This window comes from Macrotis lagotis, chromosome 1, assembly GCF_037893015.1.
Source record: "Macrotis lagotis isolate mMagLag1 chromosome 1, bilby.v1.9.chrom.fasta, whole genome shotgun sequence".
NCBI lineage: Eukaryota > Metazoa > Chordata > Mammalia > Peramelemorphia > Peramelidae > Macrotis > Macrotis lagotis.
The window spans coordinates 811,448,105-811,473,319 of record NC_133658.1 but is presented as its reverse complement, the minus strand read 5'-3'; the positions used below and the strand labels follow the sequence as shown (position 1 = coordinate 811,473,319).

General features: G+C 36.3%; 1 protein-coding gene across 1 annotated transcript in view; it reads left to right on the top strand.

The window, feature by feature from the left end:
* The first annotated feature begins 3,733 nt into the window (after positions 1-3,733).
* The window catches only part of PRCP (prolylcarboxypeptidase), an 87,331-nt gene continuing 65,849 nt past the window's right edge, over positions 3,734-25,215 (top strand). Inside the window, exon 1 of the mRNA XM_074217004.1 lies at positions 3,734-3,960. Coding sequence (XP_074073105.1) covers positions 3,772-3,960 — 189 coding nt within the window. The 5' untranslated portion in view covers positions 3,734-3,771. The remainder of the gene's footprint in view (positions 3,961-25,215) is intronic.

Genomic DNA, 25,215 nt, shown 5'->3' with positions numbered 1-25,215 from the left:
CAAATAGTGAGTATTTATTCCAAGATCTGGCAGTTTTGTAGTTATCAAATACTATGCTACTGTGTTTATTTGCTTTGGGATATTGTATTCTTAGTCTGATTTACTCATTTTCTATTGATTTTTTAAAAAGTCCCAAATAATTGTAATGATTATTGTTTTATATCATGTGAGTGCTAGTACTGCTAAAATCTTTTCTTTGCTCCTTTTTTTAAATTACTTCTCTTGAGATTTCCTGACTTTTTGTTTCTTTGTAAGAATTTTAGGATTTTATTTTTTAGCTTTTTAAAATAATCTTTAGGTAATTTGTATGTCATTGAATAAGTAAATTAATTTACATAGTACTGTATTGTCATTCTTATACTGACTTTACCTACATATGAGTGCTTTGTAGTTGGATTCATATAATTCTTGGGTATTTTGGTAGGTTGACTCCCAAAGGTATTTGGATTTACAATAAAATGATCATTGATGGCTTTGGATGTAGCAGTTACAGTTAAATGATAAAGTTGGAAGACAGATTATATTGTGAATGGGAGATAAGGTAATATAGGCAACAAGCATAGGAAGCTTTTGTCTGAGTTTGTGAAATGGAAAGGAGATACAAAATATAGACTGAGAGTCATGTGAAGAATTTTTTATTAGGATGGGGAGATCTAGGCATGTGAGGGTCTGGTTAAGCTTGATTAACAAATGTGTTAGTAGACCTAGTTAATTACTTTTTGTAATATTTGGAGAAGTGGATGGTGGGAGTAATGCAGAATTGAGTTTTATAACTGGAGTAGCCGAGATAGGATAATTGAATAAGAGATTCAAGGGTCCAGGGTGGAGCAAAATTAAACTGATTAATCAAAAGGTTGAGAGATTTTGGAGTGAAAAGCATGAAAAATTAATGCCTGGAAAGGCAGGGAGGACAACAATAAAAAATAAGGTGGGTATAGGTTGATAAGGAGGGGTGGAGTTTTGGGTGCCATTAAAGACTAAAATGTGGGAATAACATCAAAAAGTCAATCTTTCAACAAGTATTAATCATATTCTGTAAGCTAAGGTACTGGGGATGAAAGGACAAAGAATGAAACAATTTCCTTTTGAAAAGAACTCACATTTTAACGGGGCAGACAAGAACAAATATATAAGGATATACACAGTATATATACAGTACAGTACCGAGTATAAACAAAGATAATCATAGGTAGAGTGGGGTTTGGGAATAATAGTAAAGAATAAATTTTGGATTAACAGAAAATGATTGGAATAAGAAGATAAGAAAGAAGATATGGGGGGTAGGTACCTCAAAGGCTAGGTGAATAAAAAAATAGGATATGGGATGACAATAAAGACTAGCATAAGGAGGCAACCTTCTCAAGATATTAGAAGATATTCTGTTTTTCAGAGCTGAGGCCCAGTAAACTATGCCCTGAGTTTGGTATAAATGGCAATCCTTTATGCACACTCCCTGGATGATCTCACCTTCAGGCAAAAATCAAATAATTGTTTCATTGCTTTGACCAGCACCAGGAGTTCTCTGAGCTTGAACTAGCACCAGATAAATACCCATGTTCTGGTCATGAAGCCAACTCTTGTCTTAGAACTATTGCCCCCACTTGTCAGGATGACACTGAGTACTGAGTTCTCCCTACCCTGCCCAGGTTTCCCCTCCTCAGCAACTCCTCTAAGGGTGGGGGTTGAGGGGAAGCACATGTGTGCTTGCTAACAGTTTCCCTACCTTTGAAATTAAACTTCTGCTTAATTCTTGACTCTCTTCTCTCTAGCCTGCTCTGTTTGGCTCCTGCCATCCATAGGTTAAAGATGGGTTTGGACCAGTTGACAACATGAAACAGAGGTAGAATTTAGGAAGTAAAATGGAGGGGTGGGATTAGAGATGGCAATAAAGAAGTGGATATGAGGTGACAATAGAGAATTAGATGCTGTTGTTCTCACCCACTTTTTGTAATCCCATGAACTATCATAGCATGCCATGACCTTCTATCCTTCATTGTCTCTTGAAATCTATCCAAGATCATGTTCATGGCTTCCCTGACATCATCCATTTCATCTTCACTGTCCCCTTTTCCTTTTGCTTTCAATTTTCCCCAACAGGGGAAGCAGGAGCTTTTCCAATTAGTACTATCTTTTCCTTATGTGGCCAAAGTATTTAAGCTTCAGCTTTAGTATTTGATCTTCCAGTGAATAGCCTCAATTAACTTATTTAAGTATGGTCTGGTTTTGACTGTCCAAGGCACTTTCAAAAGTTTTTTCTAGCATCCAATTTGAAAAGCAATTCTTTGTCATTCAGCCTTTCTTATATCCAACTCTCACAGCCATATATTGCTACTGGGAAAATCATAGCTTTGGCTATGTGGACATTAGTGATTATGATGATGTCTCTGCTTTTTAGTATGCTGTTCAGATTTACCTAGCTTTCTTTCCAAGAGCAAGCATCCTTTGATTTCATAGCTGCAGTAATGATTGTTTTTAAGTTTTTTTTTTGCAAGGCAAATGGGTTAAGTGGCTTGCCCAAGGCCACACAGCTAGGTAATTATTAAGTGTCTGAGATGGGATTTGAACCCAGGTACTCCTGACTCCAGGGCCGGTGCTTTATCCACTGCGCCACCTAGCTGCCCCTGTAATGATCTTTGAACCAAAGAATATAAAATCTTTCCCCTTGCATTTGCCAGGAAATGATGGAAACAGTTGTCAAGATCTTAAGTTTTTTGTTTGTTTGTTTTTGAGGTTAAGCTTCTAGCCAGTATCTATCAGTCTTGTCAAAAGGCTTCTTATTCTTCTTCACTTATTCTTCTTTCACATTCTTCACAGAATGGTATCATCTGCATATCTGAGATTGCTGATATTCCAGCAACCTTAATTAGGTCTTTTGATTCATCCAGTCTGGCATGTCATATGATGTATACAGTTTAAATAAATAAGGTGACATTATCCAAACTTGTACTCCTTTAGCAATCAAACCGATTAGTTGTTCTATGTTTAGTTCTAACTTTTGTTTCTTGGTTCACATACATAGTCCTCAGGAGACAAATAGGATGATCTGGAAGTCCCATCTCTTTAATAATGATTTGACACATTTTGTTATGATCCACACAGTCATAGTCTTTTGTGTAGATACTTTCTGGAACTCTCTTGCTTTCAACATAATCTCATCAAATGCTATAGCAACTTGGTTTCTCATTCTTCTTTCTCTCTGGCAACCAATCTGCTCTTCTGGTAATTCTTGGTACACATATAGCTGAAGCTTATCTTGCAGAGCTGTAAACTTCATGCTTCTGGGGTGCGAAATGAGGACATTTATTCAGTCATTTGTACATTCTTTGACGCTGCCATTCTTTAGGCTTGGATTCTAAACCTCTTTTCTGACCCAGCGGCCACTGCTGAGTCTTCCAAACTCCCATATTGAGTACAGCAATTTCATCTTTTACGATTTTCAGTAGCTCGCTGGCAGCCCCTCGCCTCCCCCAGCTTGGACTGTAAGGGGGGTGAAGGGTATTTTTTGGTGGGGAGAGTCGTTAAAGAATAGGGGCAAGTGGCCGGGGGCCGGGCCGGGGAGTCCGGGGAGCGGGCGGCCTTCTCCCCCAGGGGGGTTCGGTGGCAGGGCCCTGGGGGGGTCTGGTGGGGGTGCTCTCGGTGGGCGGTCCGAGGCGGGGCCTCTCCCGGCCGGGGGCTCGGATTGGCTCCCGGGCCGGGCCAGGGGCGGAGCGGCAGGAAGAGCCGGCAGGATCGCACTCTGGCTGCCCGCGAGCAGCCCGCAGCGCCGGAGCCATGGGCGGCCGGACCTCCTTCCCCGCCGCCGCCGCCGCCGCCCTCCTCCTGGGCCTGGGCCCTCTTCTGCGGGGCTCCGCGGCCCCTGCCCCGCACCTGCCTCGGGCCGCGCAGACCCTGCGCCTGGGCTCCCGCCGCCCCGCCCCGGCCTCCGGCCTCGGCTACGAGACCCATTACCTGGTCCAGCAGGTAAGTGCTGACCCCGAGGGCCGCCCCCCGGAGCCTCCTCCCGCGGCCGCCCCTCGGGACCCAGACCCCGGCTTGGAAGCTCGCCCCGAGGACGCCCCAGTCTGTTCCCAGTGCTTCAAGGAGGGGAGCTGCCACCCTGCTTCCCAAAGCCCAGTGCCCCAGCTCCAGGGCTTCGGAGCCTTTTCCTCCGGCCAGGCGACCCCTCTCCCCGCATCCTACCACATTCTCTCCTTTTGTTTTCCCGACCAACTTTTAACTCTTGGATCTTTGCCCCTAACAGCATTCTAGCTCATCTCCCACCCCTAATTCCACCGGTTTCTCCCTTTATCTCTCCCTTCCGTCCTAGAGAACACCATTAAATGCTACTCCTCACCATTTTCAGGCACATGTGAGATCTCTCCTCGCATAGTCTAGAAGTCTTCTAACTTCATTTTCTCTCCCCCCACCTCCCCCATAAAGGTTTTAGTAGTCCCAAAGAGATTTTTTCTCTAACTTTCTGAATTTCCTTTTTTAAAAATTGACTCAGAACACTTGAACCTCCCTCTTCTAGCTGAAGTTCATCTTCTTAGTGTACCTTAGTTGAATAGATACTTTTCTTCCATTACCTTCTCCTTCCTCAATTTCTTTCCTTGTACTTTCTTAAAATGACTGCAACCCTTCCCAGCCTACCAAGCCCTCAGTTTTTCCAGGCAGATCTAAGCCTGAACCTCCTTTCTTAATACAAGAAATACTTTTACCACCATTTTCCCCATTAAATTAGAGACCCCTTCCTTAGACCACGTGACCCCAGGGCCATCCTACCAGATTTCTTTCCTCCCAGTCAGCTTTTATAAAAGTGCTTTTCTCAGAATTTATCTCCCTAACTCTAGCACCAGGGGTTTGAAGACCTTACTTATCTTGTTTCTTGTTCAGTTGTTTCATGTTCTTCGTGAATTCAATTTACATTTTCTTGTCAAAGATATGGGGTGATTTGCTATTTCCTTCTTTATTTCATTTTACCAAGGCAAACAGTTAAATGACTTGCCCAAGATCATAAGTATCTGAGGCCAGATTTGGACTGACTTCAGGCTTGGCCCCTTATCCACTAAACCACCTAACTGTTCCCCTTTCTCCTTATACCCCCCTCTTCTCTTTCAGTCTTTTCCTTTTCACCAGCTAAAAATTCCCCAAACTCTCAGTTTCATTCTTCTCCTCACATCAGTATTTTCAGACAAATTTAAGTCAGAAACTCTTTCTTTAGTCTCTAACTCCATCTTTCCCCACCAAATTTGAAACCTTTTCTGTTAAAGAGATCCCTGTAACTTCTCTCATTTGTCTTTGCCCTGCCACCCCATTAAAATACTTATAACAGTGGGGCAGCTGGAGCACTGGCCCTGGAGTCAAGAGGATTTTAGTTCATATCCAACCTCAGACATTTAATTACCTAGCTGCTTGGCAAGTCACTTAATCCCATTTCCTTGGCCCCCCCCCCCCATAACACAATTATGGAAAAAAATACCTGTACCACTCTGTTATCAAACTCAAGAAGAAATGGAACCTTGAAAGTGATTTATTGAGTTAGAAAAATAAAAAATTAACACGTCAAATGCAAGACTGTATTTTAACTTATTTTTTTTTTAGGTTTTTGCAAGGCAAATGGGGTTAAGTGGCTTGCCCAAGGCCACACAGCTAGGTAATTATTAAGTGTCTGAGACCGGATTTGAACCCAGGTACTCCTGACTCCAAGGCCGGTGCTTTATCCACTATGCCACCTAGCCACCTCTTTAACTTATTTTTTAAAACATTTCCTAAAATCATTTTGATTTAGCTTTGATCTTGCCAGTTTTGTGGAAGGCTTGTGCCCTGGGGTTTTGAGTTTGACAAGTCTCTCTGTTCTAATCTAACTCATTTTTTCCTATTTGCAGTTCTAGGGGTTCACTACTCTTTCCTTAATCCAATAGCTCTCTCTTCCTTCATCTCCTATTTCCATTCAAATTTTATTTTAACCAAATAGATAAAGCAATCCAGTGTGCATTTTGTTAGGGTTGTTTGTGGGTGTATGGGACTTTGAATACAGCCTTCTATGAAACTTGAGATTTGAGTTTTTAGACTTAAATTTATTTTATGACAGGTTCTGATTTTAAAGGTTAATATGGTAAGGTTTCTCCTTTGGAATGATAGGGATAAAATAAAGGCAAAGAACTGTTGTTCAGTCATGTCTGACTTTTAGTGACCCCATTTGGGGTTTTCTTGGCTAAGTGGAGTGGTTTGACATTTCATTCTCCAGGAATATTTATTACTTACCTGAATTTGACCTGCTGTTTTACAGTTTACAGTTAAGGGGAGTGAATCTCTAGAATAAGAATAGGAGGTTTTCTTGAATCATTATGGTACATTGGAAAAGACCTTTAGATTGAGTTTTAAGTTCCAGCTTTATCACTAATTAACTATGTGACTTTGATTAAATTATTTCCATTCTTCTGACTTTCATATATCAATTGTTGGATTTGGGCTAGATAATTTTTGAAGTAGCACACAGTTCTAAAAATATGTGATTTCAGTTGGAGGCATGTTTTTGAGGAAATAAGAGAGAAAGTAGGGAAATTAGGGAAACTAGATTCTTCTATTAATTTACTCCATGACTTAGGCTAGTAACCTAACTTCTCTAGGTCTGAGCTTTTTCATCTTTAAAGTGAGCAGTAGCCTGGACAAGATAATGTCTAAAGTTCCTTCCGGGTCTATTGTTTAATGAGTTAATGTAATTTGAGTGTTCAGAAAAAGTTTATTTATGGAGAGAACTGTATCAAATGAGAACAGGACATTTTGAATTATGGTATAGAAAAGTACCCAAGAAAGGGGAAGTACAAAGAAAATGAAAAACTGTGAAGTTCTTCCTTTTTTTTTTGGATCGGGCTTGTGATTTTATAGATGTGGTTAATTAACTCTGTCCAAAAAAACTTCTTACAATGATCCAGAATAGTAACTACTGTAATTTAGGGTTGCCCAAAGCAACTGTTGATTAGCATTTTTATATTAGTTATAAATGGCCAATGAGTAAAATAGTTAAGACATATATAAGGTATATCCTTAGTTAATTTGTGTTTTGCTCAAGAGTTTATATTTGCAATATATCTATCAAATATTTTAGAATATAAAACAAGAACTAATTAAAATGATTGTAAACTGTTCTTCCTCACCTGCCAGACCACTTTGATATTTACAAATCATTGTTTTTTGGAAAGGTAATCTATACATTTGTTGCATTTGTTACAGTATTAGTAGTTGTTAATTTCTGAACTATAGATTTCCAATTTGTTGTTATTGTATGTAAGGAAATGTTATTTATAACATTTTTTCTTTAAATCATTATGCCTTTTAGAAAGAAGTATAAAGCAAAGTACATAATGATGGTATTACTATTGATGATTTTAAATTTTTATATAGATGATCTTTATGTATCATTTCAAAATGTTTGAGTTAATAGTTAAAGTGAATTGTCACATTTTTTAAAAACAAAGTTATTTACATGCCTTCATTACTTTAAATATGCAAGACTTTCAGTTTATAGAAGAAGAGAGAAAAGCTGTAAACGCAAACATTAATTCAAAAAAGATTTTTGGGGGTGTTTGTGGGGCAATGGGATTAAGTGACTTGCCCAAGGTCACTTAACTAGACACTTAGCAGGTGTCTGAGGTTGGATTTGAATTCAGGTCCAAGGCTGGTGCTCTATCCACTGAGCCACCTAGCTGCCCCTGTCTTTTTTTTTTCTCAAAATATGTTTTAAATACCAAATGATTAAAAACTCCATTGGGCTTGAGAATCATTAACTTGATCCGCTATTTACTCATGGTTTAGTGAGCATGACACTGTAGTCATGAGTTGTAGGTTTAATTGGAGGCTAATTAACAGTGTGACCCTGGATAAACCACAACTTTCCTGTGCCTTAGATTCTTTAAAGAATAGAGTGGAGTTGGTTTTTTTCCTGGATGACTTCTAACACTCCTCTACCTTAGTCTAAATCTACTTAATTGTACTGCTTGTCAGTGAGCAGGATTATTTCCCTTTTCTTTCCATTTTTTTCTTTGTCCATTTTGTACGAGTGTTTTTATCACTTTCTCGAAGTGTTGAGGTTGTGTTCATTGTTAGATATAACCTAAAACAAAACTGAATTTGAATATCAAATTCTTTCATTGTAGATAATATGTATTATAGGGATATTGAAATAAATATTTATGTACCATGAATCATAGAAATGAGTTGCCATGACTCTACCCATCACCTAGTGTAATTCTATCTTGTTTTATAGATTCATTTCAATAGATATTAATGCCTAAAATATGTAAAGCCTTGAGCTAGGTTGCTAGAGGTATAAACATAAAAAAGTCTGTTTTCAAGGGCCTTATGGTCTATTAGGTGGAGCATTGTATTAATTAAGTAAATGTATACAAAATATATACAGAGTAAATACAAAATATTAGAAGGAAGGAGGGAAATCAAAAGAAGGTCTTCTCTGGGAGGGGGTACTTGAGATGAGTTTTGAAGGAAGCTAAGGATTTTAAGAGGCAGAAAGAGAGAGAAAGAGCATTTTTGGTTTTGGGTCCAACCTGGGCAAAGGCACGGAACTGGAAATCGAATGTTATATATAGGAAACAAGTTGGTCAGTTTGACTGGAATGTAGAATATTCAAGGAGAAATAACCCGTGAGATCATAGTGAATTCAGTTTAGAAAGATAAGCTGAAGCAAGATTGTGAATGGTTTTAAATGCTAACAGCTGTGGTTTTGTATTTTATTTTCAGGGTTATAGGGAACTGATGCTTCTTGAGCACAGGAGAAAGATAATAATACCTGTGCTTTAATAATTTCAATTTGACAACTTCCTGAAGAATAAATTGGAATGGTGAGAAGTTGAAGCCAAGAAGACCCTTAGAAGTATTACAGTTTATTAAAAGTATAGATTTCATATACTTCCCAGTAAATGGAATTTCATACCATAGTTAGGATGTTAATTTGACTTTTTTGAGGTCAAGTTGGGTCTTTGGATCTGAATTGGTCTGTGTGATGAAGGACCAGTCCAGGTGACTGATGAGAGAAATGGTGTCTGAGCTCTCTGTGCCCATAGAATGATTGATTCACTCACCTTCCTTTTTAGCTTACGTTTGTATCCCTTTTACCAATGACAAGTATTTGCAAAGAGTATCAGAGGAAGGTAAAGGTGGGAAAGGGTGAGGAGGGAGAGAAATATATGGGAAAATATGGTTCAGGAAAAAAAAACTGAGAAAGGCCAAATGACTTGTAAGTTATATATGGACATAATCTTTTTTTTTTTTTTTTTTAGGTTTTTACAAAGCAAACAGGGTTAAGTGGCTTGCCCAAGGCCACACAGCTAGGTAATTAAATGTCTGAGACCAGATTTGAACCCAGGTACTCCTGACTCCAGGGCTGGTGCTTTATCCACTACGCCACCTAGCCGCCCTGGAATAATTTTAAAAGAAAAAAAAATTGGTAGGCTCACCACTGAATGACATCACAAAGACTGAAATGGACTACATTTTAGCAGACTGGAAAGCACATTATTATTGTTGTAGGATATACTTCTGATTTATCTTTCTGTGAACAGCCAGACCATTGATTTATTAGAATCAAGATCAGAATTTGTAATAAACAAGTAGATTGGAACATGATAAAGATTTAATTCAATTGTTGAAACAAGCAATTGAAAAACTATAGAAAACGGACAACAGAAGTGATTTCAGTGCTGATTATAATATTTTCATACAGAAATTAAATGAAATTTAATGCCTTCTCTACAATAAAGAGACCAAAGAGCCCAGAAAGTGCTTTGGTCAGTTAACATTTGATTTACTTACCAAATGAAAAGAGAGCTGCCAAGGCCATTCTGGATTGAGGAAATTGAAAGAATTAGGAGAGCAAGTAGCTAATTGTGGGAATCGAGTGAATCACACAGGCTCCATCTTGTGACTTAATTCTGGAACTAACTCAGTTCCCCTTCTGTTCAATTATGGGTCTAGTCCAAATTCTGTCTTGTGAGAAAACTTTGTTCAATTGTGAAAATTAGTAGAAAACTTTATTGCATTATTTGAACCTAGTCCTGCGTGGCTGGGAAACTGGACCACCTTTCTTTGCTGTTTAGAGACCCTTAACCTGGATTATGCTGACCAGAAACATACTCAGATCCAAAGATTGATGCAATTTGAAGGAATTAGGACAGTAAGTGGTTAATTGTGGGAACTGAGTGAACCATACTGACTTCATCTTGTGATTCAATTCTGTAGCTAAGCTCATTTTTTTTTCATTTCAATTATGAGTGTAGCCCAAATTCTGTTGTGAGAAAACTTTATTCATTTGTGGGAATTGGGGAAAAAATCTTTTTGCATTGCTTGAACCTAGCCCTGCATGGTTGGGAAACTGGACAACTTTTCCCCACTATTGAGAGACCCTTAACCAAGGACCTAGGTTACGTTAATCAAAAACTCAGATCCAAAGATTTCTCTTAGGAATTTTCTCACAATTGTAATCTCAAGCACCCATATGTTTTATCTGAAAACTGATCCATATAGATCAATCAGTTATTCTGTCCATGTTCTTTGATTGTTCACAGACACTTGGGGGAGTGGGATATCTTTTTTTTCTGATTTCAGGGAATTGTACCTATTTTCCTCTCTCTTCTCTCTAATCTTATCTTTCAATCAGAAACTAAATTACCTAATATTGTGTTGTTTTCTTTTAATTAATTGATCTCATTTATGAAATAAATTTTAATTCATGAAAGAGCCTGTTTCTGATTTGATGGGCAATTGGTATGCATTAAGTAAAGAATCAGTGTTTTTCCTCAGTTATTTCATCTTTCACCAGTTTCAGAATTAGAATATAAACTTGCTTATAAAGTCTTTCAAAGAAGATTAATGGATGTTTATGCAAAGAACTGTCTCATGAAGCAGAGAGAACCCTTGGAGAGTAAAAGTTATTTAAAGAAAGCTTGTCAAGATAATGATGATACATATTTGTACATAGTTCTATTTGTAGTGACCTTTCCATTTTAATTCTTTAAATGGGTGAGATTATCTGAAAAGAGTTCTGCAAAATGCATTTTAAGATGATCATACAAATACAAGACAATTTGCATAAGCTCTTCTTTATGATATTGGGAAAAATGGTGGAAGACTTTCAGAACCTTGCATGGATTCTTGTAGCAAATTTTGAGGATGATGTAAACAAGAGTTGCACAAGTTGGTCAGACAAGAATAAGTTGTGATCTACATTATTATAGGGAACTCTCAAATTGACATTATAGATCCATTTGAGTATTTAATATTTTGTTAAAAGTTTTTCTGTAGGGGCAGCTAGGTGTCGTTGGGGCAGCTAGGTGGCGTAGTGGATAAACCACCGGCCCTGGAGTCAAGAGTACCTGGGTTCAAATCCGGTCTCAGACACTTAATAATTACCTAGCTGTGTGGCCTTGGGCAAGCCACTTAACCCCATTTGCCTTGCAAAAACCTAAAAAAACAAAAAAAACAAATAAAAGTTTTTCTACATATTTATGTAATTATGATTTTTATTCATTTTATTTTAGGCTTTTGCAAGGCAAATAGGATTAAGTGGATTGCCCAAGGCCACACAGTTAGGTAATTATTATGTGTCTGAGGCCTGATTTGAACTCAGGTACTCCTGACTCCAGGGCCGGTGCTCTATCCACTGTGCTACCTAGCCACCCCATGATTTTTATACTTAAGATAGCCTATAAGGTTTATTACTTCATACTCTGTATCTCTGGTATAATGCAGTCATAGGGTATGACCTTTTTAATAAGTTTCTCTAGCCTCTTTTATTTATTCAGTATTTTTACATTGATATTCTTCAGAAGTATTAATCCATGGTTTTCTTCTCAGTTTTATCTCTCCTTAGTTCAAGTATTAAAAACATATTTGTATTATGAAAAGAATTTGGAAGGATTCCTTCTTTTCCTATTCTTGCAAAATTTTATATTATTTTTAGATATATTTTATAGACTTTATCTGTTTCTGTTTTCTTCCCCCCTTTGGAATTTCATTTTAGCCTTGTTCTATATATTTTTCTGAGATTGAACAATTAAAAATGTTTATTTCTTGCTTTATTGTACAGTGTATTTTATATTTTGTTCCAATTCTCATACACAGCTGAGCAAGTCACTAAATCTCTCAGTATGCAAGACAAATATTTAAAACTGTAAATTTCAGGGAAGGTGCTAACTTTCAGAGGTAGAGATTATTTCTCATTGGAAGCTCCCTATATGAAAGAAATCAGATCCCTTTAAATTTTTGTAAGCATTCATTCATCCATTCATTTAATTTATTTGTCTCACTGGTATATAATTAGGCAAAATAATTTCTTCTAATTTTTTAAATTCCATCTTTACAGGCTATGAATTCTCTCTTTTTTTTCATTTTTGATACTGGAAATTCTCACATAGTACATTGACTTCTGAGGGGAGGGGATCCAAATGTGGTAGTTCCAGAATCAGTGCTGATAGGAATGGGATAGAGTAGCAATATGGCAGATCTGTTCTATCTTTTAGGATAATCTGGTTTAACTGGGTATATTATTCTAAGCTCTCTTAAGATCTGTTTCCCCCTAAGCTACTTTTTATTTTTTTTGGAACATTGCTCCTTCTACTCCAAGCTCTGTTATTTTCTTTGGCTCCCAGTTCCTTCCATCTGGATCTTGAGAGAGTCATAGGGCAGATAAAATCCACGAGAGAGAATGCAAATATTTTGCCTCCCCATAGCATAGTTTAGGTTGAGAAATATTATTCTAGGGGATTTGTTGATTTTAACTGCTCTAGTGCAGATGTTTTCTTCTGTTTACCTTATTTTGTAGAGAACAAAGCGAAAACTATCATTGCCTTTTAATGATATCATAGGATTGGACTAGCAATAGGAACCAAATCTTTGATTTCATTGTTCTAGGGAACACTTGGATGATGAAATCTGCTACTTATGGGGAAAAAAATTGACTTATGCTCTATAAATTTGTGAAATGTCAATATTCACATTGAATGTGACCCCTTCTAAATGCAAGGCCAGCTCTCTTAACTACTACTGCACCATCCTCTCTCATATCACAGACTCTAAAATCTTGTGGTGGTATCATATTGGGTTTTAAATTCAGTAATTTCCCTCAAATTCATCTTATAAATTTTAGGTTAAGTAGAATTTCAGAAAAGGAACATTTTAGAGACATTATATACATATATTTATTATGTATGTGTATATATATGTGTGTGTGTGTGTGTGTGTGTGTGTGTGTGTGTATAGTACAATCAAGCTGAATTCTCCTGAATGCAATAAAGTGATCATATCTAATTTAGATTAATTTAAACATGGAAAAAATATTACTTTTTTTGCTTCATTGGGGTATAGGAATGACCCTGGACTCTTAAATGCTATGTCAATGGAAGGTTCTGGTAATTTGTACCAGGGTAGAAAGACTTGCAAAGTTGGTACAGTGACAGATTAAATCTTTATCTGAAGACCAGTCTAACTAAAGATGCAGAGGGTCCTTACAATTAGCTTAATATTTGATAGTTTGCTAGCTGAAAATCTCTACTAGTTAAACATAAGCATTTAAATCACATTAAAGTTCAAATTAAATTTTGTAAGAAAAACTGCATAATTGCAAAGGTAACTCAGAAAAGGTTATTTGATTGTACTAAAGTATATTAATTTTTAGTCTAAGAACTCTAATACTTTAGTGAATTTGTGATCTCATGAGTTTAGGCGTTTCTTCTTCTCATACAGATCACAACTTATCCAAACTCCAATCTTTCTGCTTTTACTTTAATTCTTAAATGGTTGCCTTTGGAACAATTCTCTGTCACCCCTCTTTTGATATATTATTGGACCTGTCTTAAATGTCCATGTTGGCATATCTTTTATTCTAGTTCTCATATAAAGACTATAGTCTTCTTCATTATTATCATGATCAGTTGCCTTTTTCTATGGAAATTGCCCTACTGACCCACTTTAAATAACACATTTTCTGTAAGCTGTCCTGTTCAACATTTGGGAGATGGCTGGTTCAGGTTAGGAATGCTTCTTGTGATCACTTACTCATCATATATTGGTTGAGTATGAACTATGTGCTAGGAGACACAAAGATGCACAAGATGGTATAAGTTTATCATATTAGATGAAAATAATATTTGTCCTTCATTTTCAAAGAAGACCACAGTATCAGGGAGGTGGTGATACCATGAAAAGCATGTGAATTGGATTTGAGTGAAGGCAGTACTGGGCTAAATCACCAGCCTCAATTTCTCTTCCAGCACCACTTGGGTCCAGTGGGCCAGATATGAATAAGGAAGAATGGAGATGATCCTGGATTTGAGGCAGGTAGAGTTAAGTGACTTGCCCAAGATCACACAGCTAGTAAGTGGCAAGTGTCTGAGGCTGGATTTGAACTCTTGTCCTCCTGAATCCAAGGCCAGTACTCTATCCACCATACCACCTAGTTGCCCAGTTTATTAGATGAAATAAGATACACATAACTATAATATAAAGCAAAATGCCCTAGCAAACTTATTTAAGTATTCAGACTTAAGTATAGTAATAATGGAGCATGGGTCATAATTATATTCCCACTTGAATTAATGAATGACCGAATGAGAATAGAGTGGTAAAGCTACACTTGAAATAATCCTAGCTTTAGTCATATCTCATAAACAAAATTTCCAAACCAGGCCTAGAATTAGGAAGATCTAATTTACTAGCTGTGTGATCCTATGTTAAGTTCTATTTGTTTCCTCATCTTTAAAATGGGGATGATAATAACCTCTTAGGTACTTAGGTATCAAATGAGATAATAAATATAAAGAGCTTCCCACAGTGTCTGGCACATAGTAGGCATTATATAAATGCTATCTATTATTATTGATCTGCATCAATATTATTTCAAATTGTTTTTTTTTGGGAATGAAGAAAAAGAAATTTCTGGTATAAACTCAGATTTTTATGGTTACAATTTTTTTTTTATCAGAGGTAGCCAATGTAGCTAAGTGAATCAGTAGATGGAAATTTTAGTTCATTTGCAATATAGCTAAGGAGTTAAATTTTAAGTATGGGGTGCTTTTGTTACTTCCCCTCTTCCAAAAAAAATTCAGGGAAGCTTCTGGTTGGGGGAAAGGCATGAAGTTTCTTTCCTTTTTTGAGCTTTTGCTTTGCAGAAAGAAAAGTAATATACTGAAGAGAGGGTAATTTAAAACATTTTGGTAACTTAATCTTCTGCAGACTAGAGGGAAAGTAGAGGAATAATTCTCTTAGCTAAAGTACTTTGTATATACTTTTGAGACCAGTGGTTCTAAAACTATGTTGTTGCTTATATGTTGTGCAATGGGAGTTTTGACTCTCAGTGGAAAGAAATAGAAACATTTTAACCAGTCTTTGAAGAATGTTAATGTTGCATTAACTTCAACAATTAAGGATTAGAATAGAGTTTAGTAATCCTTGGCACATGGACCTAATTGATGATGATGTTTGTCCTTCTCAAAGAAGACTATGACATCAGTGAGAGGGACTGTGCTAAATCACCAGCCTCACTTTCTCCTCCGGAGCCATCTGGGTCCTGTGATAAGATATGAATCATGATAGCTGGAGATGACCCTGGATGCTAGGCATTCAGGGTTAAGTGTCACACAGCTAGAAAATGTCTAAAGCTAGATTTGAACTTCTGACTTCAGGGTCGGTACTGTACCCAGACACATTCACTTTTGCTGAATGAATGTCCAATTATTTTCTATAATATTTAGACTCAGCTTTGCAGGCTAGGTTTTTAGGCTGCCAACTGATCTTTGCTTTTTAAAACTGTCCTTTAATTTTTTTTATTTTCTTTGCATTCACATATTAATCTTTGAATAATTTCCCTTGGAATATGGAAAAGATTTTTTTCTCCTCTTGATTCCTTTAAACTTTATTTAATATTGTGATTTTGAAATCTGACTACCATGTTTCTTGATGAACTAACAATGAAATTTCATTCTATTGGTCTTCAGTGGATTTGCTACTTTACTTTGCCATGTGTTTCTTATATTTCTGGAAAAATTTTTATATATAATTTCCAGAAGTTTAGCATTAGAGGCTTATGTACTTCTTAGTGCTTTTCCTTAACTGATCATTTTCATTTTTGTCTCTAAATATAGCTTGTTTGTACATGGTTGTTTTGTCTTTATTTGTGTCCTTAGTTTTCTCATTTGGAAAATAAAGTGGTTGGATTCAGTGACCTGTTTGGTTCCTTCTATATCAGGTGTGTCCAACCAAAGGCCCACAGAACTGCATGTGACCTTCAAAGTCCATTCATGTGGCCTTCAGCCCATATCTGGAACATGAAGGCCCCAGTGAGCACATGCATCAATATTGCAGCATCACAGACCAGTTTAACCCCTTACCTAACACAGCTCAACTTTTTCATATTACTAACATTGTATGGTCCCACAGACTGTTTGAGTTTTTTGTTTTTTGATTTTTGCAAAAGATAGGCATATGGGAATTAGGTATGGAAAAAGCAGGCTCAGTGTTCACATGAAAAATGGCATGTTTTTAATTTTTTGTTTAGAAAGTAAATGTTTGGGGGCCATCTAGGTGGTGCAGTGGATAGAGCACCAGCCCTGGAGTCAGGAGGACCTGAGTTCAAATGTGGCCTCAGACACTTGATAATTGCCTAGCTGTGTGACCTTGGGCAAGTCATTTAACCCCATTGCCTTGCCAAAAAAAGAAAAAATGAAAGTAAATGTTTGATTATTATATATATTATTATTATAATTTATTATTATGTTTTTGTACTTTATTATTATACTAATTGGTAATTTGGGTTATATTATAGTCATAAATAAATATAAATTAAATTTTATGTGTGACTTTTGACAAGTTTTTGTTAGGCAGTGTAGCCCAGAAGAGCTAAAAGGTTGTACACCTATGCTTCATATGAAGTTATAGAATGATATCACTGAAGAAATATAGGAAAAGAAGTTAAACCATCATGTAATATGAGCAAAGATAACAAATGGACAGCTGAAGGCCTTTAGTCTATGGGAATTACTTTTGATAGACTTTTGAATTAGATTACATAGTTCAGAAAGCATGGCTATGTTGCAATTTATACCAATGGAGGGAATATTCACCTTGATGAGATTATGAATCTATCAAAATATGGATGGGTTGTAATTAATTATATTTAGTTATACAATGGATGGTTTTCTTTTTTTATTGATATTTTATTTTTCCAATTATATATTTAAAATTTTTTTCAACATTCATCCACATGCATATGCATATTTTAAAGTTGCATAATTTCCTTACACCCTCCCTTCCCACCCCCACCACTCAGTGGCCAACAGTCAGGTGAATATTGTACATACAAAGTTATGTTTAACATGTTACAGATTAATCATTTTTGGTATGAGGAATTATGATTAAGGGAAAAGAGAAAAGAATGGTTTTCTTTTTTTAAAGCACAATTAAATGTAAAAATTATACTAATTTCTTTCAGTTAACCACTTACATGAGAAGTTTGACTCTTTGGATTTAAGGCTTAGTTCCCTAAGTAGTAGTAGTAGTAGTAGTAGTAGTAGTAGTAGTAGTAGTAGTAGTAATAATGAATAATAATACCAAGGTTCCTTTGACTTTTATTTATAAATAAAATGTTCAAGTAAATCTTAGTAAATTATAGGAATTTGAATTTTTACCTTTCACAAATTCTTAATTTGTGTTATCCTGCATATATTAGATGATATGCTGTCCTAAAGATTCCCCTGTGCATATCAATGTCAGATGTCAGAGGTGCTTTATATCTAGGATGAAAGGTAAAAAACAGGAGATTATATAATTAATAGGCAGAAGTGAATGCAATGCCTCCAAGAAGAAACACATTTTGAAGTATAGGGAGCCATTACTCCACTTAATGCTGTACTGCTCTTTCCGGTACTTAAAGTTATAGTAGCTTAGCAATAAACAGGACTGAAAGATTTAGTTAGAAGGTACTTTGAAATAATTTGTATTTGATTTTTAAATTAAAAAAATTGATAAGTATATATAACAAGTCCTTTCCATTAAAAAAAAGACAAAAAAAACTCTTGGAAGAAGTATAAATAATTAAGCAAAACAAATTATCGCATTAGTCATTTATTAACAATTGTATCGTTCTACATCTTGAGTCCATTACTTCTCAGTTAGGAGGAGTAGGTAGCATGCTTTTTGTTAGTCTTCTGGAAATATGGTGGGGCATTGCCTTCATCACATTTCTTTGAAACTGTCCCTTTCATCATTTCTTATGATGCAGTGATATTCCATTCATTTGTGTACCATCATTTGTTCAGTCACTTCCCAGTTGATGGGGAACTCTTTAGTTTCTAGTTTTTTGAATGCATGATGCATTTGTTAAGAACTTACTATATGCAAAGCAGCACTGTGCTAAGGATATAAATATAAATATAAAACATAAAAAATATAAGTATAAAAATAGCCCTTGCTTTCCAAGAATTTATATTCTAATGGGGGAGAGGGCAACAACATATTGAGGTTTAAGCTACAAGTCAATACAAAGTCCCATGGTCCTCAGGGAGCAGCAGCAAAGCAGATAGTAATGCTTCTCCTTTAATGACATTGTTTAAGGTCATTACTCCCAAGGCTCTTGGATTCATGTCTCCATCATGATTTGAAGGGAAATAGGGATCAAGGTAGTGGTGGTAGTGGTGGTGGTGGTTTGATTTGTCTGGTACATATTGCCTCCTGTCTTTTCCAGGGTGCCTTGTTCCTTCAGCTTCTTTGTCGCTACAAAAAGAGCTGGTATAGATATTTTTGCATATCTAGGTGTGTTTCCTCTTTCTTTAATCTCTCTGGATTATGGACCTATTAATGTTATTACTTTGATTCTACTAGTACTATGCACAGTTTTCATCTGACATTCTATAAACAAGCTGAGGTAGATTTGGAGAGTGTGATCTGTTGAAGTCACTTAGGTTATAACAGAGCCGTAATTTTTGGGTGGTAAAGAGGATAGAAATGGAGAGAGGGATACTAACAATGTGCAATTGTGTTTTCAATCTCCAAAAAATTAAGAAGGAAAAAACAAAGTACTTAAAAGCTTCCCTTGGTGCCAATTAAGTAACAGTTAAATCTCAATCTTAAGGTTTTTTTTTTTAATAGTGTTGGTGTTTGTCATAGAATTGGCTTACTTTGGATATATTTTCCTAATAGTATACAACTGGAGTATTTGGCAGAGATCACTATGATTTAATAACCTAATTTAAACAAGGAATGACAATCAAGACACAATGGTTCTTACTCAGCAGATGGGAAAGTGAGGAAGTACTTGTTTATTAGTGAATTTTTATTTTTATGCATTGTACACCATGGGTCACACTGCAGACATTCCCTTTTAAAACTCTCGGAAATGGTTACTTCCTTTACAATGAGGGGCTTCTTCCTTTCTTTGAGAAGCTACAGAAAGTAATGAAAATTATTCCTCTCCTTTTGGCAGTGAGTATTTCCTTTTTCACGTACAATTGACTTAAAATATTAATGACCCTTATAGGAATAGCTAAGGTTCATGGCAGATTTAAAATTTGTCTTTTGGTTTTATATCTTTTAAAAATAATTTGAACTTTTAAAAATGACTGACTTTTAAAAATATATTAAGTGTTCAGTAAAAAGCCATTAATTCATTCCTCCCTCCACCATTAAATTATTTTTTAAAAACCTACGCTTTGTTTTGCCTTATTTCAAATCCTGTTCTCTGTTTCAGGGATATTAAATGATCATGATAATATTTCTATTCTTTCACTTCTCTTTTGGTAGAGGTTTAAGAAATTATATCCATTCATGAATGTACTCACACTATTTTTGTCATGTGTTAAATAGGCTTTTCACATAGAGCTATTGCTCAACTATCAGAGGAGAAAATTTCTGTGTTCATTAACTTTGTTTTTTATATAACCTCTTTCTTTTTGTTTTCTTGGTCATCCACCTAACTCTTTAATTCAAATATACTTAGAAGATTCTTTGGGCTTTATTCACCAACTTAATTCTTTTTATTTAAGGCAATGTGGTTAAGTGACTTGCCCAAGGTCACACAGCTTGGCAATTATTAAGTGTCTGAGGTCGAGATTTGAATTCAGGTCCTCCTGACTCCAGGACTGGTGCTCTATCCATTGTGCCACCTAGCTGCCCCCAACTTAATTCTTTTATGTAATTCAAAAAGCCCTAAATCACTCCTCTAGGAATTCTTTTCTGATTAGCAGAAATTTTATGAATTTTGAACTTAACATATAAACAATACAGTAGGTTGTTGTTAACTACATAAGAATTACATGTGCCCCATTTAAAATTTTAAGTTTCTTTCAGCCTTTTAACCTGTTCTCGGGCCAGCATGCCTCTTGTCAGAGAGATCACTTAGAAACTTCAAAATAATTTTTAGTTAGCAGCCTGGTAAAAACATTATTAAAAAAGAAAAATTTCTATAGGGAGAGATTATATAAATTAATATATAAAACCACATATGATTTGGGGATTCTTCTAGTCTTCAGCTGGGATGATATACATTTTGGTTTTTGAATTTTTTAACTTAGTTTTATTTTTCTTTTTCAGTGAACAGAAGCTTATTTTCTATCCTTCCCATCTCCTTGCTTCCACCTTTCCAATTCAAAACCCTTTTAATCTATTGTTTTGATTCCTACTGCAGTGGCAAACCAGGAGGTTTTATATAGTAAGCATTTGAATTTTCCTTTTCTCAGGTTCACTGGCATTTTTTATCCCAGTGTTTTTGATCCACAGTCTTCAAAATTCTCCCTCACAGTTACCTTATAAACTTTCAGAAGAAATTCAGCTTCCAGCCACTTTTTACCTCTTCTTTTCTCTGCACTTAGAAGACATCAGAGGCTATCTATTTGAATCTTGCTTCCTTACTAGTAATATCACCATTTTTTTCTGTTCTATTTCTTTTCATTCCTACTGTACTAAGTTCAGACATAAACTTCAATATCACCTAACTATTCTAGTAGCTTTTCTTCATATGTATCCTTTATTATATTTCTCCTTGTCTGTAAAAATATTCTGTTAATTCCTTAAGTCCCACCCAATGTCTCTTCTTCTTAAGGTCTTCCCTGGACACATGGCACTAAATTTCTCCCACCTACATAGTTCTTAGGACACTGTTGATTCATTTGAGCTTTATTCTTGTTTGTGGTAGTCTGCTGGTTATATGTCAGCAAGGAACTGGAGCGTTTAGTGACTTTTTCTACTTAGAAATGGACAACTGAACTGCTAATTCCCTGAACTCAAGTCTCAAAGATGGTTTAATTTTTTTTTTTAGGTTTTTGCAAGGCAAATGGGGTTCAGTGGCTTGCCCAAGGCCACAAAGCTAGGTAATTATTAAGTGTCTGAGATGGGATTTGAACCCAGGTACTCCTGACTACAGGGCTGGTGCTTTATCCACTTCGCCACCTAGCCGCCCCTTCAGTATTTTTTTTTTTAAGGAAAAGAACTAGCCCAGCTTGTGTACAACAGGTTGCTGGTAGCTATTATTCTGACATTATCCCAATTCTTGGTGGCAAGGCTCTAAAACTCTTTCAGAGTATCTTTTGTCAGTTATAGTGTTTTAGGACTGTTATTGGACAATCCTGAGTTTGGGATGCTATTAGCCTGGCAGGCAGCACTGGAGAAGGAAGAAACTAAATCTCAAATAAAGAAAAAACAAAATAAAAGAAACAGACTACTCAATTAGCCCCTGAAAGAGTGACTAAATACAGGAAGACAAAGACCAAAACCCCCAGTCTTTACCTCTTTATGTTAAAGACTAAATCCCACATCAAAATGATTTTGTCCCTGTGGTTGATACCACATCTTTGCTGTTTATAGTGGGCCTCCTGTTGTGACCATGAAACAGCACTAGGAAAGTCATGAGACTTCCTGTACATTTACCAGTCCTCATCACAGGATAGTTTTCTGATGTTATATAACTGAAAGATCAAAATTCTGTTACATACAGCATGTTCCAGTGTCCAAAGTCAATGTTCAGAATTATGCTTTAACAGTTTTCTAATGGTTACCCCCTAGGTCTTGCTGGTTGCAATCTGAATGTGATTTACCAGTTCCAGATTACAGTATAAAAAGGGGAGGGACTGTCCTGGGTCTCTCTTTGCCACTGTTTATGCTAGTGCCCACTGTGTTGTCTGGGTAGACCATTTCCCCTACTTTCTATTGCCAGAAATCAAACTGTTTCCCAACAACACCTATATTCCTCTAATCCATAGGTATCAGCACTCAACCTGTTATCCATAGACCCACTGGATTAAAATGTAATTGGGAAATTGAGGGGCAGCTAGGTGACACAGTGGATAGAGCATCAACCCCAAGTTCAAATGTGGCCTCAAACACTTAATAATTGCCTAGCTGTGTGACCTTGGGCAAGTCACTCTTAACCCCATTGCCCTAAAATTAAAAAAAAAAGAAAATAATAGAACATAATGTTAATATGTGATTTTCTTTCTTTTTTGGGGGGGGGAGAATGGGGTTAAATGACTTACCCAAGATCACACAGCTAGTATCAAGTGCCTGAAAATGGATTTGAACTCAAGTGCTCCTGATTCCACTTTGCAATTGAGCTTCCCCCAATATATGTTTCTAAGTCAGTATATAGTGTCAAGTTGTGATACTTTCTGCCTTCTTCCCCCTGCCCCTATTGAAGTTTTGTATCACTGTTCTTAACCTTCCCTGGGAAGGAGCTGTCCAATGATCATCAGCAGCTGTGTTGGTAGCAATGTAAAAAGGCCAATTAGTTTTAGATTATTGTAAGGAAAAAGGCTACCATGGACGTTCCTTTACATTTGCCACTGTTCATGCTGGTGTCCACTTTCCCGTATCTGACCACTTTGCTGCCACTGGGGTCTGAACCAAAGACTGCTGCCAATGCACTGGAGTCTATTACCATGTGTCTTGGATCTGATAGAAAGACCTGTGAAACTTGATGACCAAGTCCACTTGTAGTGATTCTCTTGGGCATAGATAGTCTCCCCAGAAGGTACTAAGCAAACTTCTTAAGAGAGATGAAGTCAGGGCAGCTACATGGCACAGTGGATAGAGCACTGGCCTTGGAATCAGGAGGACCTTGAGTTTAAATCCAGCCTCAGATACTTAATAATTATATAACTATGTGACCTTGGGCAAATCACTTAATCCCACTGCTAAACAAAAGCAAAAAAAAAAACCAAACTAAAAAAAAAAGAGATGAAGTCCTGGACAGGAAATTGAACACCTAAGCTTATAGGCGATGGTTTTTTAATCATTGTTACTAAATGGAGATGATATGACATGAGAAGAGACGGAAATTATGTTTTTGAAGATGATATCAAAGAATATTATTTGAATATGTAGCCTAAAAGGAAGGATTGATGGAAGAAATTTAGTGAAGATCAAGAAGAATAAATTTGTCTAATCAAAAGAGCTTTAAATTGAAAAGAGGAGTAAATTGTCACAATAGATCTACTAGTTTCCATCCCACAAGCTCAACTTTGGGAAAGCTCATTTTGCTGCAGAGTTAATCTGCTTGGTACCCATGTCCCATCAGTATACTTTCCCCCCTTTGACTGAAGGGTAGAACCATGGGTTCTATTTAAAAAGGGGGCTCAGCATGCTTTTTTTTCTCTACATCTTCCATGACTGTACTGCTTTTGACTTCTTTGGAACTTTTCTTACATGCCATCACTCTGGGTATTTTCCCTTTTAGCTTTCTTGTGTGTATTGTCTTCCCTGTTAGAATTAAGCTCCTTGAAGACTGGAACTGTCTTTGTTTTTATTAGTGTATCACACTAGCTGCATAACCAATGTTTGTTGATTTGACCGTACTAAGCAATACAAAAAAATGATAGATATGATGTGGAAGATCCTTATCAAATCTCCTGATGTTTCCCATTACAATATATTGCTTCATTCTGTTTAAGAAATGGAAGTTAGTATCTATTTAAGATTATTTTAGATTCTCCTCAGCCCTTGGCTATGCTTTGTTTACACACTAATAATCTTCATATTAGATTGTGTATGGTTGTGATTTAAATAGTGGCAGCCAGGAATAGCACTTATAGCTTTCCTTTTTCCTTGCCTCCCCTGGGCTTTTTCCATTGTTTTCCAACTATGTTCATATGTTTACATTACGTTCAGGGTTCCTTGCTGAAGTTTCCCTTTTGGGTGGTTATTCTAATCAAGTGAGGGAAACTAGGATTTGGGGAAGGGAAGATTTGTCCTGTGTTCTTAAAAATTTTTATTTTTAAAAACAATTGAAAAAGAATATTCTAAAATACACCTTAGGGATTACAGGTTGTAGAAAATCAGCTCCAGCTGCCATCTGTCAGTCTATAAAATTGATAATTATAAAGGAGGGGAATATAATCATAGTAATTGGATAATTATGATAATTGAGGAATTTGCTTCAAAATATACTGATTTAAGTTGGTATTTTGAATAGTTAGTTACCTTTCATTTCTTTGTAATACACCCCCCCCCACCCCGGTAGTTTCAGATTAATTCCTGAGACCACAAAATATTGTCAGTTATCTCTCATGCCACAGCTCTTAATAGAGTATATCAACTATTGAAGCTAGGAACTTGATCTCTAAGGGTAGAAATAAGACAACTCTTACTGATAATGAGTAAAATTCTGGAACCTGACTGAATTGTATAAACTTCATGTGACAAGGGGTGGGGTGGGACTTGGTGTGGGTCACTCAGAATTACAAGGTTTTAGTTTGAGATGGAGAGTCAGTATACTAAATAATTCACAGTGAGCTAAGATTTTTAACTAACTGATGGCTGGAAAACACCAGCTGATTCTTAACTTGTTTCTAGGTGAATGGAAAGTGTGGGGGGTGTTGTTTGTGGGTCACATGGACCACTCTCCTGCCTGTTTGCCTCTGCAGCCCTCAGCAAAAATAGCTTCTGTTTTGTGGGTGGTGTCCCAGAAGCCTTATTGATAGCAGTTACCTGCTGATGTGTATGAAAGAATGCTGTGTGGCAACTTTGCTCTATTCAAGAGTCTAACCTTAAGAGATTTTGACAGATATTTTAAAAGAAATGACTCTTTGGATTGAAACTTGTCTTGGTTATTTTTGAGTGTTTTTTTTCTTTTTTATTTGAAAATGAGCTTTATTGAAAAAGTACCTTAAAGAATATTTATATTGTTTTTTAGATAATTTTATCTAATTATCTGCCATTATCAATAGAATATTAGAATTTTTAATA